General features: G+C 44.8%; 1 protein-coding gene across 1 annotated transcript in view; it reads right to left on the bottom strand.

Moving 5' to 3' along the window:
- vat1 (vesicle amine transport 1) overlaps window positions 1–21,613 on the bottom strand; it is a 29,066-nt gene that overhangs the window by 5,884 nt on the left and 1,569 nt on the right. Inside the window, exons 2-4 of the mRNA XM_080487660.1 lie at window positions 16,964–17,171; window positions 3,505–3,675; window positions 2,334–2,423 (exon numbers count right to left, since the gene is read on the bottom strand). Of these exons, the coding sequence (XP_080343786.1) occupies window positions 2,334–2,423; window positions 3,505–3,675; window positions 16,964–17,171 (469 nt within the window). The remainder of the gene's footprint in view (window positions 1–2,333; window positions 2,424–3,504; window positions 3,676–16,963; window positions 17,172–21,613) is intronic.

Below are 21,613 nucleotides of genomic sequence, written 5' to 3' on the forward strand. Positions count from 1 at the left end.
CTCCAACTATGTACTGCATGGCCCTAGTTTATAGGTTTATAGGTATAGAAGATGAATCGGTGGATGAATCAGACTGTAAACTGGTAAAAATAACACAAGATTAACGCAGCATGTCGAACATTGCATTCAGACAGGAACAACACAGTGTTGATGGAAGGTCAGGCCATCAGTCCATCACACACACACACACACACACACGCACGCACGCAAGCACGCAAGCACGCACGCACGCACGCACGCACGCACGCACGCACGCACGCACGCACGCAGGCAGGCACACACGCACGCACGCACGCACGCACGCACGCACGCACGCACGCACACACACACACACACACACACACACACACACACACACTATGGAATATATAAAGACTAGACACCAATCAACCTAATACTTTTCACCGTTTTAATACTGTGAACTTTCCTCAATGTCTTACCAGGAGAGTACGTCAAGTACTTTAAGTGTGAACATGGCCTATATGCCTCAGACTTGAAGATGAAAACATGTGAGTACAGATTATGAGAATGTCCTAATCCTAACATATAATTAATTTTCTAAAGGTGCAAAGGTTAATTTACCGTCAGGCTGAGTTTTACTGTCATGAGTTTAAAACTTGTGTGTCCCCATGCTCTCACACTGCCTTGTTCCTCATTTGCGGCGACTTTTATCTGCCTTTTATCAAAATTCATTATCAGCTTCTGTCTTAGTGGTGAAACCACTGCTTGCCTAATGAATAGAAAATAATAGACCAGTGCTGATTTATCCTTTGGGGGTTTTAACGAGGTAAAAAGCCAGGATTTGGCGAGTGTCTGCTTCAAAGAGAAGTTTAATTCTTTTGTCTGTTTTATGTCTCTATAAACTGTAAAATTCCACTCAGCCGACATTATCCAGAAAAAAACCCTAATTTGTTTATTGCATTTTAAAGGCTGAAGAAGCACTTACGGAAATAATAGAGGAACATATCATTTGTTGAAATGTCAACATTAAGGTTGTTAGTTCTGGTCGATGTGTTGGATCTTGTTGGGCTCCCTGTGCATTCACACTCTCTGCCTCACCTCACGCACCTCTTCAGCACTTCAGATGTCATTGTACCTCCATCCCCTCCCCACCCCCACCTCCTGCTCTCTCTCTCTCACTCTCTCTCTCTCTCTCTTTCTCTCTCTCTCTCTCTCTCTCTCTCTCTCTCTCTTGGGGGGAAATGGGGGAACACAAAGCGTGCTCTGACAGAGGAGAGCGACCCGGCTCGCTATATTCAGACACATTCCAGGTTCCGTGCGGATAGGAGTCCCATTGTTCCTCCACGCACACTCCTGATAAGCTGGAAGAGAAGCAGCCGGCACAGAGGGACCAGCCGGGTGGGGCGGGGCTGGGGAGGAGGAGGGGGAAAGGGGTGACGGGGTGACGGGGCGAAGGTGGAGGGCACCATGCTGGGTAGTAGGTTTCTGAGCAACACGCAAAAGGCGAGGCCCTGTTCTCCGTGGATGCCGACCTCGCCCACCGCAAGTGCGCCGGGTTCCAGCTTGGCACCGCAACAGAGCGAGCGTAAAGGGCTTCCCACGGACAACACACTGCTCGCTGAGGACACGGACCTCTTCTGAGAGGCCACGCTGCCCACCGAGAAGCAGCAACATGCTGCCTGTGGGTGTGAAACCCACAACACTTTTATTCATTAATGCAAAATAATTTCGAATGTTCATGTATTTTTAACGGTTATATAAAAACACTGTCTTGCACTGCTGACAGGCTTCGAACCCCACATGTGGTTTTAGCAGTATTAGTAATAATGTGCTATTAAGTAATGTGACACCACAATGTACCTTAAAAAAACTATTAAAACTAAAAAAATTCAAAATAAAAACTAACTACTATTCTGGAAAAATCACACTTAGAATTGCTGAAGTGTCATTGAGCTTGTTGCACGTTACTTTGCAGTCGTTGAGCTGCTGTCTCTCTCTGACCAGTTCTCTGTTAGCGTTAACCAAAGCTGTATTTCTGCCACACTCGCTGTTATATTTATGTTTACCTGTAATTTGAGTCGTTTTTGTTGCTGCTTTCTCACATCATCCTAGTTACAAGCTTTTCCTTTCAACAAGTCTGCTTGTTGAAAGTACATAACCGGGTCCTTGAACATGATTTGATATTGAAAGCAGCTGCTTGAAAACTATGACTAAATCATGAAAATTGGTGGATGCTGCTTCAAGCTGAGAACTAATACCAATTTCCCTCTTTCATGACAGAAAGGTGGTTTCTGGCCATTTCATATCAGAATAGATCCTAGAAGATCTGCAGTGAGTGCTGCTGGGTGCTTGGTGGTTACACCCTCACTCACCATAGGTGATAAGTTTCCCCATCGGCTTCAGCAGGTTGTAGGCCTTATGGGTGTCTGATCCTCCGAGAGGATCCAGTATGATGTCCATGCCTGAGGAGGAAGAAGAGGGAAGAGGAAGCGACACAGTTATTCCTTGTGTGAATCGAGAGAGAGCAGCCTGCCAAGTCTCCTCAGCAGCCCCAACGGCACACTGGAGTTCACCCGGAGCAGCCGGTGCAGCCAAGCTGTGGCATGTTTATGCAAAGAGGAGTCCATACCTAGAAGTGGAGGAGTGGAGTGTGAGACACTTTTTTTATTTTTTTTTTCATTCATGTCTCTGATAAGACAGGCAGGATAACACAGCTCTGATGATGTTTTTCATCGTGGTCTATTGTCTTAAGCATGTAGACTCAGCTTTAACGATGCTCTTCCATGCCAGAGGGGACTTTTCAAATTGGGCAACCCCTCCTTGCTGCGTTTAAGCCCCGGTTCTATCGATTGTGGGACGCAGCAGGACTCGAGCGCAGCACAGATGAATTGACCGAGAGCCAAAGATGGAGGGAAAGGTAGCGAGCAGCGATGCACATTGATCCAGGGCCACTAATTAGATACATTCTGTCCAAAGTGTCAGCTCTCCTCTTATCTGTCTCCATATTGTCTGTCCGTCTCACTCGATGCTCCAGAGGAGGGAGACGGGTTGGAGGGAGAACCATGAAACACAGCAGGGAACACAGCAGTAGGCGAAAGGAGAAACAGGAAGCGGACATTGTTCCATTAGGCTGAAAAGCAGCAGTTATTATTATTTATTTTTTTTGGGTTTTTTTCTGAGTCCGTTTTTCTCCATCTACATAAAACTCAACGGAGGCATTATTGGTGATGGTGAGAATCCAAACAGTCGCTGTGTGGTGAAAAAGGAGTTCGCTGGGGAGGCAAAATAACTTCCAACATGCTGTCGGTCTAGTGGCCGTGACAGCCAGCACTGCTGAGAACAACAATGAGAATGTATCATCTCGCTATCAGCAGTTTGTCCAACAGTGAACAACAAACACTGCAGTCGAGAAAAAAAAAAATAAAAAATGAAGCAAGGCTACTTGAGGAATTATATTGGAATAAAACATGACTTCATTGACACTTTGGTTAATTATTTATGGATTTCGACGACTTTATGAGTGCAGATGATTTACTTTCTCACCTTTCGGACTGATCTTGCGCACTTCCTCGACATAGTCCTTGGTGCGATAGTCGATGGCGTGTGTGACTCCGCCCTGGCTGATGGTCTCGTGTTTGCTGGCTGAAGCGGTGCCAAAAACCGTCACATCCTTCACAGTGTTACACAGCTGAGTGGCTGCAATGCCCACACCACCTGACAGAGGAAGGAGAAGGGTTAAAACATAAACCTCTACTGGTATGATTACTACACTACCAGATAGAAAGGCAAAACAGGTTTGGATAGAGAGCATTTCATCTTATAGAGGCTGGAGAAACGGACTAGAGAGCTAAGGTTCACTGCTGAGGTTCAAATCCCACAGCGGATTAATACTGTGACTCCCTGAGCAAGACTATTGACCCACGAGCTCCCAGGGTGCCGTGACATGGCAGCTCACTGCTCCTAGAAGGTGTAGTTCAGGTTCTCTATCAACAGTGTGGGTTAAGTGTAGAGATAAATGATATCTTCCTAAGGCTCCTACAGACTGCAATTTTAACAATCTTAGAAGTTCACAGCCGAGCCACACTGCACGACATGAATCTAATTAACTATGGGTCATGACATGAAGTCTGCTGTGTGCAGATTGGACGAGGAAAATGCTAGCTGAGTAGCAGCGTACGACGATGTGAGTCGACGTGATTGCAGAAGAATAACATGTCCTAAGCATAAACATGAACGGAGCCCTCGCCGTTGTGGCATTTAAAGGAAAAGTAGGAGAATATGGGCGCGGCGGTGGCTCCGAAAGAGAGGCCAACATGGGACGCTTGAAGTAAGTATTTGTTAGCATCTACTAGCATTTTACGTTAACATTTACTGGTATGGTCTTTCCCTTTCCAACAAAACACTGCGGTGGTGCAGTGGTTAGCTATATGGCAGCCTACCGATGGGTCATTTCAGTAAAGAAATTTTCCCAATGAGATTAATAAAGTATTCTTCTTCTTCCATTTGATATGTAAATGTAAACAAAAACTTTGCAGCAGTCATGAAAAATTCCTTAAACTGTTTGAATTTTATCCCAGGTTGTCTTTGGTCGCAAGACCATGATGAAGGCAGTCCTTCAACCGGCCTCAAAGTGCGACGAAGGACCACCGATTTAGAGTTAAGACCAAAGATTTCGCCACAATTCTCCAACGATTGCTATCATTTGCCCTGGACAGACGAAAATCCAAGTTGTGTAGCAGCATTTATAATGAAGCCAGAGTGTTGACCACTTCATCACCAAGCGCCACACTCACTAAAATAGAGGCGTGTTAGAAAGAACATATGTGCTTTAGGATACATCATGGAACAGATTATTTTCTAACTGCTATAAATGACAGCACACTGGATTCAGTGTCTTCTGAAAATGTTTGAATGTGAATGCTTCACTACCGAACAGAAGCACCGATAAAAATTCAGTTGCTCACATTTTTGTGTGTGGCAGGTAAATGTGATTTGCATTATTTATTGTCCCAAACAATCAAGTCAATGACAAGGTGGATGTGATTTGCTCTGGGGTATGTAAGGAACGCATTAAACACAATCACATTACTCTGAGTGGCCCGGAGAGAACAGACACACACACACACACACACACACACACACACACACACACACCCACACACACACACACACACACACACACACACACACACACACACACACACACACACACACACACACACACACACACACACACACACACACACACACACACACACACACACACACACGGGAGAAAGTCGCCATTGTAGCTCAAATGACACATTGAATTTTGTGGTTTCTAAAATCAAGACAAGCCTGCCTTGAATTCCACAGGGGGAGAAAATGTAGCTGAGTTATCTGCTTTGTTTGGAAAAGAGGAATTGGATAAACTTCTCCTGCAAATTATACAAACGTGGCTCCGTATGAGTGCTCCAGCTGAAAACAGAAAGTGCCTCATTGTCCAGGACTTGAAAGACGGAGTGGATGTTTTGGATATCTGTGTTATTGCCTACTGTGTTTTTTTCTGTAAAGCATTGTGCATAGTTGTGGCAAATGTCTGCGCCAGTGTTTGCAAAAAGAAGTAATAGGTTACTGATAAGCAGGGGTTTGTTTGAAATGGAGGCCGACTTGAGGACTTGAACCGAAAGACATCCATAAAGGTTGTTCATGCCTGACGGAGGAAAACCTTATCTGATAGCGGGGAGTAAAGCAACACGTGCATTTAAATAACATCCATTTCCTAATGGCATAGCTGGGATGCCGGACTGTGAGACTGGTTGGAGAAAACAAATGAATGATTTGCTTTCTTACAAAGCCATCTGATCCAAAGATTTGCTCTACACATGTCTGAGATAATGAGAAAAGAAGGAAGGCATGTTTGATTAGAACTAATGCAGACCTTTGCATGGTATGGCCCCAGGGTGTGAGGTAAATTAAAAATTATGTCTCAAATAAAAACAATTCGTTTTAGACCCTTGTGGAAATGAGAAAAAATGGTGAACGTGATAAAACGCAACTGCTTTGCTTTCATTTTTTTTTGGATGTAGTTTGAGTTTTTTGATCTACCGATCCTCACTAGTAGATTTAACAATCTGTATCTCTAAGTATATTTTTACCGCAGTCAAAGAAAGCTGAGTGCTAATTTTCTGGAGAACAAATGTTCAATCACAGGTTTAAAGCAGCAAAATATGCACAGAAAAACAACTTGACAATACTTTATACATTTATGTAACATACTGTTGTTAATGAATACTCTCACACTGTGCAGACTGGCTTGTTTTTATTGTGGTTTGGAAAAGTTCATAGTCCACCTTTGGCCTAATGTAACACTTTGATCTGATTTTAACACTGAAAATCATCTCTTGTCAATCGGCTTCTGTATTGATAAACCGTTTGCATCGTTTCTGCACTAATTTTCATGAATTGTCTTGGCGCATTGGATAAAAGTGACGCACTTCTGGAAAATACTAAACAGATTCTGTGCCACTGAAGGAGTGTGAATTTTCTGAAAAACATCCTGGCCGTTACTATCTGAGGTTGCACTATCATGTGAAAATAAAAGCTGAGAACCGTCACAGAGATCAAGGCCAATTGGAAATAGCTCCATCCAGGGAGGCATGACAGTACCAGAGAGGTTTCTCTTCGACGTGAGTACATTTGAATAACTCAATGGCAACCTTTTCGGTAACCTTTATTTCAGTGTAGAGAGCGGAATATTCTTTTTGTTTCCGAGCTCCACACCGGCTGAGCACTTTGCATGACGACGATCACACCTGCTGACACCGAAAGGTAGAAGTGAGGAGAAAACAAAATCAAGGCTGTTGCTGCTGTTGCTGCTGCTGCTGCTGCTGCTGCTGGATGTGAGTGCCGTTATAACGGCCCCATCTCTCCACGTCCTCTGTGAGAAACCAAGTTTGCGTTGCCAGGGAAACCCCAGACAAATTGCCGGCAATGACTGAGCAAAGGGAGCCATTTTGTTTCATTGACTGGCCTTTCTTTGGGCATTTACCGGGCGTCGTCACAACTGGTGATCACGAGGTCGTCATCGGCTCAGGTTTGACGGAATGGATTGCACATTTCTTATCACTATCACTTAAGTAGGAAGATATCTCAAGGGCATCTTTAAGAGAAATTAAAGGTTTTTGTGTTGACTTGTAACAATAAATCGCCATCTGTGTTTCCCAACCTGAGGTCTGGGACGACTTTTGGGAATCCCAGATACCAGAGGAGGAAAAAGAAAAAGTCAGAATGAGACACACGCTAGAGAACCGCAACCGTGGAAAACTGTGAATATGGATAGCGGGTGTGATGAACAGCTTTTTAACTTTTGTTTTTAGCAAATCAAAACTCAAAAGAGGAGCACTACAGTTTTTTCTTAGCGGCAGTATCGGGTGAGCCAGTTTAACTACAGCAGTATACTGAAGTCACTGAGAAACATTTTAACCCAGGGATGTTTTTAAGAAGCTTTACGAGGTACTTTATTATTTTATGACTTGTTTGACTTTAAGTCCGTGTGAATAATCTCCATTATATGCCAATTACATATAATACTTGCAAGTGTCAGATGGCCCGAAACCACATCTAATTCAGCATTTCAAGGGTGAACTAAAATCTTCACGAATTGATTTTGTCACAGGTTTCTATGAAAATTGCATATGCAACATAAAAAGTACCACAGAGTAAAAGTACACATTGCATTGGATGAGTATGAAAACGAGCATACGGTTACTCTGTGTGCAAAGTGCATATAAAACTTGCAAATTCCATAAATCTCGATATTCCCCACAGCTATGACATCATGTTTTCTGTCAGTGTTAATTCACCGGTCTTAGTTGTGAACAAAAAGGGAGAAATGCAGAAGTTACCAAATATGGTGACTTGCACAATAAAAGGTTGCTCGCCAGCAGTGGTGCCACTTCCAAACACAACGCGAAAATCTGAGTTTGCGCTTCACAAGTACACAAGCAAACAGTTGACTTTCAGTAGAGGGGAGCGCGGGAAAAAGTGAGAAAATATTGAAGATGCACTGTCTGAGTGGGTGGTTTAAAACAGTTTTTACTAAATTTGACTTGTCACATATCGTAGCAGGCCTGACGTAAACGTGTTCCACCTGCTCCAACATGACGAGGCCGTCATGAATGCATTCATAAAATCCCCACACTAATATTAGACTGATGCTGGTGTCATAACACAGTGAGAAGTGGGGACCACCTTCACAAAACAGCAACAAAGATTTATCTTCCCCGGCCTTAAATAGCTATTGGGATGAAAACAGAACAAGGAAAATCAATTTCCTCTTTCCTCGGGTAAAAATGTTTGCAGCCAGAGAGATATAGTCGTCAGACAGGGGATGAAAAAAACAGGTACCTGTTTCTGACTCCCATGAGAAGAAACTCCTGATCTCCCATCACAAGACTGCTGAGCTGTGCCAAGAACCCCTTGCTGCACCTCACTTCACACACACACACACACACACACACACACACACACACACACACACACACACACACACACACACACACACACACACACACACACACACACACACACACACACAGAGGAGTCCGGCCACAGGTTCAAACCGTGTTGAATGGTCACTGGTATCTGCTAATCTCCACAAATATGCAAAGATTAATATATCAACCTTTCATTAACCGCCCGCTTTTATTGCCGCGTGTCCTTGGCTAATATATACATACACACATATAGTTTTTCCCCTCCTTCTTCAACTTGGTACGTACATGGGACAGGGTGTGATTTAAGACCAGCCATCAGCACTTAACTACTGCCGAGGGAAGAGAAAGCAGCTTAGGCAAATTCTTGTTCTTGATTGCATTTGTTCTCCGTGAAATTCAATTGAATGGCTTTCACTTGGATATTAGTAAAATGTCAAAATGCAGCCACCTATTGATTTACTCTCATTACTTTCTCTCTTTCTGAGAAACCTGATACACAGAGGAGTTTTGTCCTTCCTTGAATCCTTATATTCTCACATTTTGGCACGAACCTCACTTGGCTTCCCTATCCTGACTGTTTGGAGTGAAGAGGAATTTGCCCCCCCCCCCCCCCCCCCAAAAACACATAGGAATCCAGAAATGCAGCCTTGACACTGAAGCCACTGTTATTGCTCCACACCCAGAGCTCAACAGTCATCAGAAATGTCCATTAGAGCTACAAAAACAATTAATAGCGAGGCGAGATGCCACGTCTGCGTCATCTCTATCACCACGTTGCTCAATCTACTCCCGAGACACTTCGTCATATGAGCAACCATCACAGCATGTCTCAATAATACGAGCCACACTCTGATGTCAGGTGCTGGTCCGGAGACAGATTTTTGCCATCTGGTCACTGTCAGCACCACAGGATGACTAGTCCCTCATTCCTGTACTCTGTGGAGTTGTGTTTTTTTTTTGTTTTGTTTTTTTTCTAAAGAACTTTCTGCACCGATTTGCACATTTCCTCAAGGACTCGCGTCTATCCGAACCTATCATTAGCCTGTGGCCGACAAAGACCGAAAGTGAAACGTGGACACAAGCATTTCTTTTTAACCGAGATTAGACATGACAATGCTACAACATCAACACACTGGGACAAATAAAATTAGCGCTCCCTGTTTGGATTTGCACTCTTGTAAATTGGAGCTGTGGTTGGGCTGTTTGTGAACTCTTGAGGTATTGCACTGCGTTATGTAAGCGTGGTGGGTTTTTTTTTGTTGGGTTTTTTGTGGCTGTGTCAGGGTGTGTGTGTGTGTGTGTGTGCACACTGTGGGTGTGAAGAGCAGTTTAATGTGCTCTGAATCTCTCTTCATGTGTTATAGAGGAAGCCCATATTTATTTAAACAAAACAAACAAACATCCGCTTATGTGTGAAGGAAGTTCCTGTGATTTCGTCGCACAAAAGCTTGCAAAAAAACAAACAAACCCTTGCACACCCAAAGTGCATCTCTGTCAAAAGAAAGTAATTGCATTTGCACTCTCACACTTTGTAGAGAAAAAAAACCCAACAAAAAAAACAGGTGTCCCAGCAAAGGTTTCACACACACCTGCGTCTGCATGTTGTGGTTGGGGTGAAGGAAGATGGGGTCATTTGTCAACGGCTGCAGCAGCGAAGGTGCCAGCAAGCAATGTGATTGGCGGGTGGGGTGAGAGGCTGCCCTGGTTTCCTTCTCCTATCAGTGCAGCTGATCTGCCGCCGGCAGCGGCAGCGCAGAGACGGTTCAACCACGCAGCCCAGCCGCCCTGCTTAGTGGTCAGACTGAATTAGCATTCCCCAAACTAGGGTAAGACCTCCTGAGTAAACAGACAGGAAGGAGGAGAAGTATTTTTCTTTATGCTCTTACCATGGAACAGAACAGATCTATAAAGAAATGTAAGCACACGTGAGCTAATGCTTGAACAGCGAGGGAGTTTGTTAGGCCGTTAATAATGAATGAGAGCAATAATCCAGCAAGGAGTCCTGGGAGAAATAAGACACTGACGCAGAAATCTTTATTTCTTCCCGTCTCGCTCACAAGAGTCTTGCAATCATCCAACCCGGACAACTTTTCAATTTTTTTTTGCACTAGTCACTCTTCATTCTGCCTGCAGTCAGTTGTGCGCTGAGGGCTCATATGCCCCGAGGCCCCGCCTGCAGGTTTGACAGCCGCCGTGAAGATCTACACCAGGACGAGGTTCTCATCAGTCACCAAACCAAAAGAGAGGCAGACACCTGTTTCGCTCACTTCAAGCGCCCAGAGCGCACTCGCAAGTGCAGTTTTGAAAACGTGTGGCAGAGATATGCTCAAAGCCAGGAATTTTTCTTCTTTGACAAACACAGCGAGTTGATAATTATATTGTACTTTTAGTGCAAGTAAACATTCTCTCCATGAATGAATGTGACTGAATGGCAGCTGGCATGCCTCTGGGGCACGAGGAAATACGACAGAATCTCAACTACTTATCTGGTTCTCAGCTTGTCTTGTGATTAAAACAGGTCGCCTCGGAGTCACGGTGGAGGTATAGCGTTTTTGGATTCAGTTTGACTTTTTGTGTTAGCCCTGCTTTCACCCGTTGTGATGCTAAAACCTGAAGATTAGTGGTTCATGTGTTTTTGCTCTTGAATAAACTTAGCGTGAACCTGCTGCTTATGGTGTGTTATTTGTTGTATAGTGAGTATTGAACCATCTGTTGTGCCGCGCACAGAGAAAAAACACTCAACAAAGCCATTAAAAACTATTAAATGGCCAGTACATAAACATATAGTGTTATTAAATTATCTGAGTGCTCATGTTGGAATTGAGCACTAAACCACAACAGTCTCAGACTGTGATGTTCAGATGTATAAAAAAAAAAAAAACAGGCTTCCACAACCAGCGTCTCAGCTCTTCAGATCACCATTCACAAGGATTAAACCTCCTCAGCTGTGACTGTGCTGTCGCCCATCGCTCCCCTGGTTGTATTCCGCCCACACGCAGCAGCTGGATTCGTCTCACATTAAGCCTCGCCGGCTAATTTTCAAACGTAACCTGTTCTATCACTTGGAAGAAGAAGCAGCTGTGAAAGTATTGAAGTCACCGGACAGGCGGGTGGGAAAAATGAAATCTGACACACAACCCCCCCCCCCACCCCCCCCCCCCCCCCCCCCCCCCCCCACCACACACACACACACACACTTCTGTGGAGCTTTACGAGGAGATGATTGATAACGTATGTTAGTTAGTAGGTCGACGCATCTTACCTTACACTGTTATTAGCTTTTCTACTGTGAGTGCAGATCCAGCTTTAGGGGCATTAATGCCAAAATGTCTGGAGGTCTTGACATGCCCGGAGGTTAAATCAGTCAAAAAAATGGACGACCCACAGTGTTAGAGCACCTCTGTATTGAGATTATGTATTCAACATCTGCCTCACAATCCGTGACACTTGAGCTCATAAATAACAGAATGGTCCACGTCATTGTTGGAACATGCCGAGCGCCATATGTATGCAGGAATTCGTAGTGTGGGTGTGGTGGCCGAACGTCTGGCCGGAGTTCTTAAACATCAGGGCCGGTTCAGGGAGAGGTCAGAGGAAAAGCAGTGGTACAGTGGGAAGAGCCACAAGATATATCCAAATGTCGCTGGACTTCCCACCCAGGCCCTCCGGGGAAAAACAAAAGGGAAAACGTGCACGCGTTCCCCGATGACGGGGGACTCGAGCACGGATGTGGCGAGGTCACGAACAGGGGGAGGAGGTTACGGAGGGCCGAGGGGGGGAGGAGGACAGCGGAGGATGCAGATGTGTGGCGTGGTGGAGAAAAGAGGCACGATGGGAGGAAGTACAACAAGCTATTGTTTGGAGAGGAGAGGACAGGAACGGAACCACGAGAGAGGCAGCTGAGGATTATTCACCAGAGTTTACTTACACACTCACATATAGGAATGAGGGCCTGTTGGAGTCGAAACACCAAACATTCATCACTGCTTTCGCTGATGCTAAAAGGTCACCGTACTTTGGAGGAAATTATGCTCTTTCTGTTGATGTGACATTACCTGCAGTCAGGGAACAATGGGGAGGCAAACAGCCATGGAGGGGCCACCCATCATCCCTCAGAGGGGAGGTCAACAGGTCATCTGCTGTACAGAGCGGCCATTGTTGAGGTTTACATCAACAACACCGATGAGACGTGGCATCGCGGTGTAATGACGTTGACTAAAGGTAATTTTCTTTTTTCTGTCGTCGGCCTCAACGAATCCCTATTTCCTCGACCACACGTGGAGAAGTTGTACGCTGACGCCCAACAAGTTCATTCAAATTTAAATCTCCCATACTTCTTCTATATCCATCCATCCATCCATCCATCCATCCATCCATCCATCCATCCATCCATCCATCCATCCATCCATCCATCCATCCATCCATCCATCCATCCCTCCATCCATCCATCCATCCCTCCATCAAACTTCTACACTGGTTCATCAAACTCAAGACTGTCGTTGACATGTGCAAGTGTGTAGATCTAAAGGTCTCATGTGATGTTTGACCCGCGACCCCAAAAGTGGTCATGGACCGCTGATTAGGAAACAACTGGAGACTTTTTAAACTTTAAGATGTCCTTAATTTTTAACCAAACAAATCAGATGTATTTACCTTGCTGATGTATTTGGACTCCGTCTGCAGGCTTCCTCAGCGTCATCTGATAAAGACCGACACGTTACCAAACATCAGATGACGCTCTGAGGAAGCCTGCAGACGGAGTCCAAATACGTCGGCAAGGTAAATACATCCGTCCCTACTAATTTGTTTGGTTAAAAATTAAGACATCTTAAAGTTAAAACAACAAAATGAACATAATTCAACAGATTTTCTCCAGTTGTTTCCAATTAATGCACTGTGACAGCCGTCGTACCTGAGATGTAATCTGAATTTAAAGCAAAAAGTAAACCTAGTTTGCTGCTTTCCATAGTTCCCGTATCTCTTTGCAATGTGAATAAAGTACTTTTCGTCCTCCCTATTATAGTATCTTAGTGGAACTTTGTCCGACCAAAACGAAGCTTTGCTAACAGAGGGGTTTGTTCATTTAGGAAAGCTGAGAGAAAACTGAACTGACCTTCTACTTTTCATGTAGAAACAAAATACAATAGAAGTTTAACAAGATCCACAATGATTCTGCACCCTTGAGGACAATTCCAATAGCTGTTTAAAGTGCTGTCATTGGATTACCATAACTTATCAAATCACTGTGTCCAGATAATCTCATGTAAAAGCTCACCCTCTTTTCTTTGCACAACATAAACAGGATTACAGTATTTCGCATGCATTTCTGTTTTGTTGGATGCAATATTTGTTTGCAATGCCTTAAGAGAAGGCCAGTTAAACAAGTTTATTTTTGCCAGACTAAATAAGGTAGGTGACGAGCACCAGAGGAATACAGGGATCGACTGATCTTTCATAGCGAGGATACAAAGCGTGCATTATATTTTGATGAGCTACTGAGAACTTGTTAAACGCTGAATTCTGGTAAAAACAGAGCCGAGTTCATGGGGGAATCCAAACAAGCCATTTGCAGAAATACTGATAGAGGTCAACATTGTCATGTGAGGCTTTGCAGGCAAATAAATGGCGGTTCAAATGGATTGGCCTTACAAAATTTCTAGGTAAGCCAAAATAACAGTGCCTCATGATAACTTATAGAAACAAAACCACATCTTCTTTGCAACTGAGGTTGTTACCAGGACATAACTGTGTGTGCAGCTCCAACACATGATCTGAGGTTTGTCTGTGAAGAGAGCAAACTATAGGACTCTCCTTCATATTAAGCCGTGAAAGGGCACACCGGCGAATAGATTAGGTTAATAAATTCTTCATATATTTTCAGTCCACATGGCTGTCGGCCACTCTGTGTGTGCCCCCCCCCCCCCCCCCAATTCATTTTGAAGCTTTCTCTCACAACATGTGTTTAAGGGTCAACTGGTGACTTTAAATGGCATTTAGGTGTGAGTGTGAATGTGTGTGACTCTCTGTCTCTTTGTGTTTGTCCTGTGATGGACCGGCTTGGCCTGTTCTGTTGAGTGGCAGCTGGAATCGGCTCCATTACTCATGAACATGGACAAGATGGGTCGATGGCAGTGGTTGGAGACCCCCTTGGGGTTGCCGGAGATCACAGATGAAGCCCGAGGCTGTGCTTGATCTGAGGTAGTCTAAATTAAATGTGTAGATGCCAAAGAAAGCCATATAAGGCGAGTATTATGACGAGAGCAGACCAGGGAAACTGCTCTAGGAGACTCTCGAACAGTAGAAAATACCATTAAAGAAATGCTCACGCACGTGATCGCTAAATGCATGCACAGTATCCTAAAAGATTCTTTTTGTAACGACATAAAACAAAGAATGGCAGCAAGTTTGTATTGTATGTCTGCGAGGCAAATAATTGGGTCACATTGTCCCGTATGGCTTAATTCAAATGAGCGTTTGTTATGTTGACATCAGGTCACAATTTTTCAGGAGTGGAATACGTTGAGGATGAAATATTTGAAACTCTGGCTGCAATTTCCTACATCATATTAAAAAATGTCAGGTTTCAAAGGACGGCACAGATACGCCCAGACACACAATCGCAATCTCGCCCCCCCCCCCCCCCCCCCCCCCCCCCCCCCCCCACACCCTCGTCTCTCGCTGGCCCTGTCTCAGCAGATGCCTTTGATCCGTCTAATCAGACAACATCAGGATACTTTTTGACAGACCGGGGGGGTGGGAGCGACCGCCCAACACACTCACACACCAACACACACGCCAACACGCCATCCACCACCTCGCAGGCGGGCGGTATTAAAGGGAATGAAGTGCACATCTCTCACGCTGCTTTGAAGGTTTCGGCAGAGCTGCAGCGGACGAGCCCACAGGACTGTAATTATTTACACATGCAGGGAATGACAGGCTGCTCAGCAAATGTTTTCTGTCTTAGACGCAGTAATGTGCTTTAACAATCCTGATGTCAGGACAGCTGGCGAGGCCGAGCTGGCAGCCCGCCCTGAGAAGCCAGAGACGTCGCCTCGACCCGACCAGCGGGGAGAAGTGTCTTACATCCCGCTTCCACTTCCTCCTCTAGCAAACTCGAAAAAACCTCCAGTTAGGATTCCTCTGTAGACCTCCAACCCCACAACTATGAACCTGCTGGCCGCCATTCACCATTTTTGGTGTTAATGTCACAGGATTTATCCACCTGGGTGAGTAACGTCCCAAAGCTCTTTGTCTTTTTTTTGTTTGTTTGCTTCCCACAGAAAAGACTGGCTGAGTTTTCGTTTCCCAGAAGGATCCATTTCTGTTTCCCTCTGCACAGCAGCATCGGCCATAGCCGGTGCTGTACATCAGCAAATAGAGAAAGAAAAAAAAAAAGGGGAGCAATCTCTCGTTGGCTCATGCTCTCTCATTTTCTCCAGCTGGCCTGGCTGTGCAAACACAGAAAAAAATCAAATGCTCTCAGGCTCTGGTGCATCACACCCCTAAACAGGTGCTTTTACTCCCCCAATCCCCATCTTTCTCCCTCCTACTCACTCTGAACTCTGACCTTCCAGTCCAGGTGGCAGGTGCTCCAGTATTAGTGCAGTCCTACCGAGTGGAAAAACACTGGGCCATATCTCATCCACATAAAGAGCGGGACTTTTGCCAAATGGACATAATTCACACAGAAAATAAAGTACCGGTACATAAACAGGAGGCGCAGAGAGGGAAGACGTCTTGTACTGACAATTTGTCCTTCTTGCTGTTGAAGTCATGCCTCGCCACTCACTCGCCACACGTCCATTAATGGACAGATCAAAGCAACATTTTCCAAGTTTAGAGACAATTATACACAGTGGTGGTTCCAAACCTCTTCTCCCAGAAGCCCCATCAAGAAAGGACCGATTCGAACAAAAGCAATGTAAGAAGTTATTAAACAAGTTTTCCAGGTGGAGACTAGAAACTGTAATATGTGTTTATCTGGACAGAGAGTTGTAATTTGGACAAACCCAGGGCAGGCAAACATGTGGCAGATGAATGATCGATTGCATAAATTCAAATCTAAAATCTTGAAAAGTCAGTAAACAATAACACAGTTTTTCATATCGTATTTGACAATCGGATGGTGGTCATGTATTGAAATCAATCGTTGCTATGTTAAGCTCTTTGAGTGTGTTTCAGTTGAGACTATAAATTATTAAAATTTGGTTCTGATCTGTAAAAATAATAGTGTGATGTGAACTGACTATTTGATTTATCCTCCATAAACTAAATTCAACAGTGTGGCTGCTAAAGGTCCAGCTGTTTGCAGAAGATATATAATGATATGAATAAACTGGTTTAACTTCAGCTGGAGGATGAGAATATGAAGAAGAACAGAAACAGTTTCAAAGACACACACAGTGATTACAAATCTATGTAAATTGAATCACACCGTCACAACCTTCCATTGATCCGTCTCTGCTTATTATCGACATAAAGAAGTCCACGTGATCAACACGTCCCGTTTGATCACTTCGTACCTGCAGCGGCGTGGATGAGGACACTCTGGTTGGGCCGAAGGTTGCCGAAGTCAAACAGCATCATGTAGGCGGTGATGTAGTTGACAGGGAGGGCCGCAGCCTCCTCGAAACTCATCCCCTCGGGGATGAGGAAGGTGTGGCTGGCTGGCGCCACCGCCACCTCCTGCCACAGCCCGAAGCGGTTCAGCACCATCACCTTATCACCAACCTGAAACACGAAGCACAAAGCGGAGGACGGCATGAGACGAGACAACTCTAAAGCAAGGAGCTCGCTGTCCTACGAGGAGTCATCATCATATTTGGGATTTGTCGATCCCATATCTGGGATAATTTTTTTTTTTTCTATTCTACTTGGTAGTGACTTGAGTTAGTTCTCAACACTGGTCCAAATGTGTGAAGCGTCCATTCTTTATCTAGTACTGGTGGAGCTGGAGCCCGAACCCGTTAACAATAGAAGCGCTGATTATACACTGGAAGGTCACCAATTAATCACAGAGCTCATCAACGAAGAATTGAATTCAAGGATTTAACTGACACAAGTATAGATTCATTCTTTATGACATCGTGTTTGAGATCAGAGGGACATATTCACATCATTGATGGATGGTTGTTCGACTGGTAGCTTTTGCAGGTTAGAAGGAAGAGGACCAACGTGATAGGAAAAGCTATCTATATATATATATATATATACCTCACCTTCACTATAATAATGGATATACTGTAGCTCCAGGTCTGACCACAAGGGGTTTTCTGAACCTCACCGTGTCTTTGGGGCTGCGTGAACAATGCAAATCATGTCGGAAGAAAAGTATAACAGAGGTTTGCTGCTTTGCATGCGACAACAGCCGACATGCAAACAACCAACCACCTCATCCGCCAAACCTCAAACGGTTTGCTTGTAAATTCTGAGGGCGCACCAGGATTGTCGTAACCTACAGTCAGAGTGAGAAGCGGAACCAAAGCTGCACAGACTTCTCGGAGAAGAAGAATGAAGTGGGTGAAGAGTCAGGATGGGAAGGGAACTGGATCGTGAACGATACGTCGGGATTAGAGCCAAAAGTGGACAAAAATGAAACGCTGCTGCTGCTAGGTACAGCTCTTGGTACTGTTTTATTGGATTTGCACTGAGCCTTGAAACCAAACCTTCATCGTATGTAATGCAAAAAAAAAAAAAACGGAAAGAAAAGAAAATCGCTGCCTGTGTGCCAGATGAGCACAATGCTCATGTTTGCCTCACTGAAAGTTGGGCAACAGTGATAATATCAGTGAGAATTATTCACAACTGTGAATATTTGTGTTCTTAAAAACATATTCTCCTCATTTCCACCGCCGTATTGCCTCCTCCCGTCTCTCCTTATCGAAGCAGGACGGCCATCATGTCTTTTCTTGAAGAGTGAACCATGATATCAATTCACTGACCAATCAGGAGCGTCCACTGGAGGGACACAGGAAACAGAGACGACTGCAGCATTATAACTCTCTTCCTGTTTTCTTCCTCCCCCTTATCCACCCCCTCCCTCCCTCCCCCCCACCGTGTTTCCATTCTCCTCACTTTTTCTCTCTTCCCTCCTTTCTCTTTCACTTCCTGACTCCTTTTCCTCTCTCTCAACTTTAGAACATCTTCCTTCCCCTTCGTCTCACCCTGTCTGTTTCTCTGTCTGTCTGTCTCTTCTCGTCCCCATCCTCCGCTGTCTCGCTTTGTCTTCACACTCTCCTCCTTCCCCCTGCGACGAGTGTCCCGTATCCCCTCTTCCTCATCAGCGCGACAGGACAATGGGGCCCATCTTCTCCCCCTGGCTTCTCTCCACTCATCACAGTCGCTGCCAGATTCTTCCCCATGGCTGAGCATAAGACAAGCTCTCTCCTCCTGGGAACAAACCCTCTCTCCGCCCGGGCCTCTCTAATGGTCTGGAGGGAGCAGTGCGCCTCGCCGTCTATCCTTTCCAATTAGAGAGATCTTCCTCTGCTCTTCCTCTTTTCATACCCCCATCTTTCTGTCTGAGGTCAAGTCATTTGGTCTATTTCAACTCTACACTTTCACTTTTACACAGCGGGCTACTCCTCTTCCCTTTGTTACTCATTCTGACGAGCTTTCTCACATCTCACATCTCCCTCTCTCTCTCTCTTTCATCAACCGGTGGGAGACTTCAATCTCATCAACCTCGGCAGCGGTTTAATTGGGGGTACGGTGAGGTACAAATCGATACGCGGGGGAGTTCAGGCTCTTGCAGGAAGCAAACATGACTCACGCGTTTGAATGCCTCGCCACAGTTATTTTCCTTTGCCCATGAAGAGCATGTGAGTTGCTGTCAGTCACACGGACGCTGGGCAGGAACGTCCAAGGCCAAGTAAACAGGCCTTGTGACACTTCTGCTACAACGGCTTCACAATATGACACACACACATGCACGCACGCGCGCACACACACGGCCATGCCCCCCCCCCCCCCCCCGTCCCCGTCCCCCTCCCAGCCTTCATACAAGAATCAGATAGTCACAGTCGGGGTCAGGGGTGCGGGGGCCTGGAACAAAGGCACTTCCAGTTAACCGTATATGAATAGACTTAATCATATGGTGATTCAATTTGACGGTATGCAGGACTCCGAGTCAGATGCCTCACTTTGGTGATCTCAGCGAAAAAAATGATCAGGTAGGAAAAAAAAGAAAAGAAGAAATAAAGGAAGGTTGCAGGAAATTTGTGATGCAGAGTTCCTGAATCAGGATGAGGGCGAAAGATTAAAGGTGGAATCTGACACCCGCGTACAGCGCAGGAAATATATGATTTCCCGTGTTGTCAGTGTATGACTTACTGTGTTTTAACATTGTTTAATAGGATGGAGGCCACACCCTGATCACTTACAGCAGATCTCTGATGCTGCCTCCTGCATTATGCTGCATCAGTGGTTATTTAATTAACATGACATGCTCACAATTTACATTCATCTTTTTTTGTTGGACGAATAAACTCTAATCATCGAGTTCCTGAAATATAAAGAAATTAATAACAAACTGTGGCTCAAATACCAGACTACTGATACAAATTAAAAACATATGGGCCAGATCCATGCAGGACTCACCGAGGAAGGGAATTTGTTTTAATATTTAAAAGCCAGGCCGGGAGAGAAGGGGAAAAAAATGCTGATGTTTGGTGTCATGGGAGCTTCAATGTGATTTGTGATATTTCCACCCACACACCCCCACCCCCATACTCCCTCCTCTGAGGTCATTTCGGGTGATTTCACTGTAGTGGTGCTTCACTCAGCTTTATTGTCCGGGGAAGAAATGCTTGTTTGCAACAGTTTCGGCCAAACAAGATGAGATATGCAGTGGAAAATACAGACTTGATAAAAAACAAAAAAAGGCTGTAATCAGTGAAACAGTAAAGAGACCAAGGACATGATAATCATGATAATCATAATCAACTGTTGAATGAGAAGGACTTTTCTTTTAAACTTCTGATATTCCTGAATTTAAACACCTGTGATTATCTAATAGCCTCAAATGACTCCACTTGGAAAAAAAATAAAACATTCTGCACTATACAATACTGTTCTAGGTTCTATTCTCAAACCCTCAGACGTACCCACTCTCTCGGCTGTCTTTGTGTACATCCATGGGTGTGTATGTGGGAACGCTACAGAGATAAGTAGGCAGGCAGATAGACAAGGAGTGAGTGATGAGCCTCCCTAAAATCCTGTACCAACAAGGGTCAGTGCGTTCCCTCCGAGTCAGCTGCCAAAAGATCTCCGAGATGTCCATCCATTAGGAAGATTTGCTCTTAATTCTATAAGCTGAAGCAGGAGGACGTGGGAGAGTGAGTACAGGCCGTGTGTCGGTGCATGTGTGTAGTTTTTCTTTTACCTTTAAATTCAATAAGCAACACTGTCAATGTGGAAAGAAGCAATAAAGCATTCTGGGAAAACAAGGGTCTTGAAGGTTTTGATGTATGGCGGCTGGTTGTGTCAACAATCATTTGATTAGTCCTATTGTCTCACACACACACACACACACACACACACACACACACACGCACACCATGCCACTCCCTGCCAAGCTTCTGCACCACACGTGTGATCAGAGAGGATACTAGCCGATGTAAGAAAATGTATTGCTCTTAGAAGAAACAGTGTGAGTCATCACTTGACTTGTGCGTAACATTGTAGTTTTTTAATTGCATTTCAAAGGCGTTACCATGGTGATAACGCCAGGAGACCAATACTCCTGTGGTTCATCGCGCAATGAAGAAATAGAATACTAGAAATCCTCATGTATTCACCGTCTAATCCTCTTGTTTGGACATTACATTTGTATTTTACTGTTATTTAATTGACTTGGCTTCAGTGTCTGGGAGCGTTTGAGACTCCAATCATGACATATTGATGACAGTTAATATTTCCTGCACACAACAGAAGCGATGTGTTATCTACTGACAAAGAGGGCGAGTGATCCCCTCTCGAACGCGCATCCGTCTGTTGCGTCGCGCCTCGCCTCGCCCTTTCCTCTCCGTGCGCTCGTGCGCCACCGTCACTCCCGGTAACAAAAGGCGTCGGCGACTCCTGTCTCCGCCACCGGCGTCAAGTCCATTAATTACCCTGGTATGGATCCAAATACTTTCAGAATAAAGTCCTTTTGTTAATCACATTTGAAGCGG

This window comes from Lipophrys pholis, assembly GCF_963383615.2.
Source record: "Lipophrys pholis genome assembly, chromosome: 19".
Classification (NCBI taxonomy): domain Eukaryota; kingdom Metazoa; phylum Chordata; class Actinopteri; order Blenniiformes; family Blenniidae; genus Lipophrys; species Lipophrys pholis.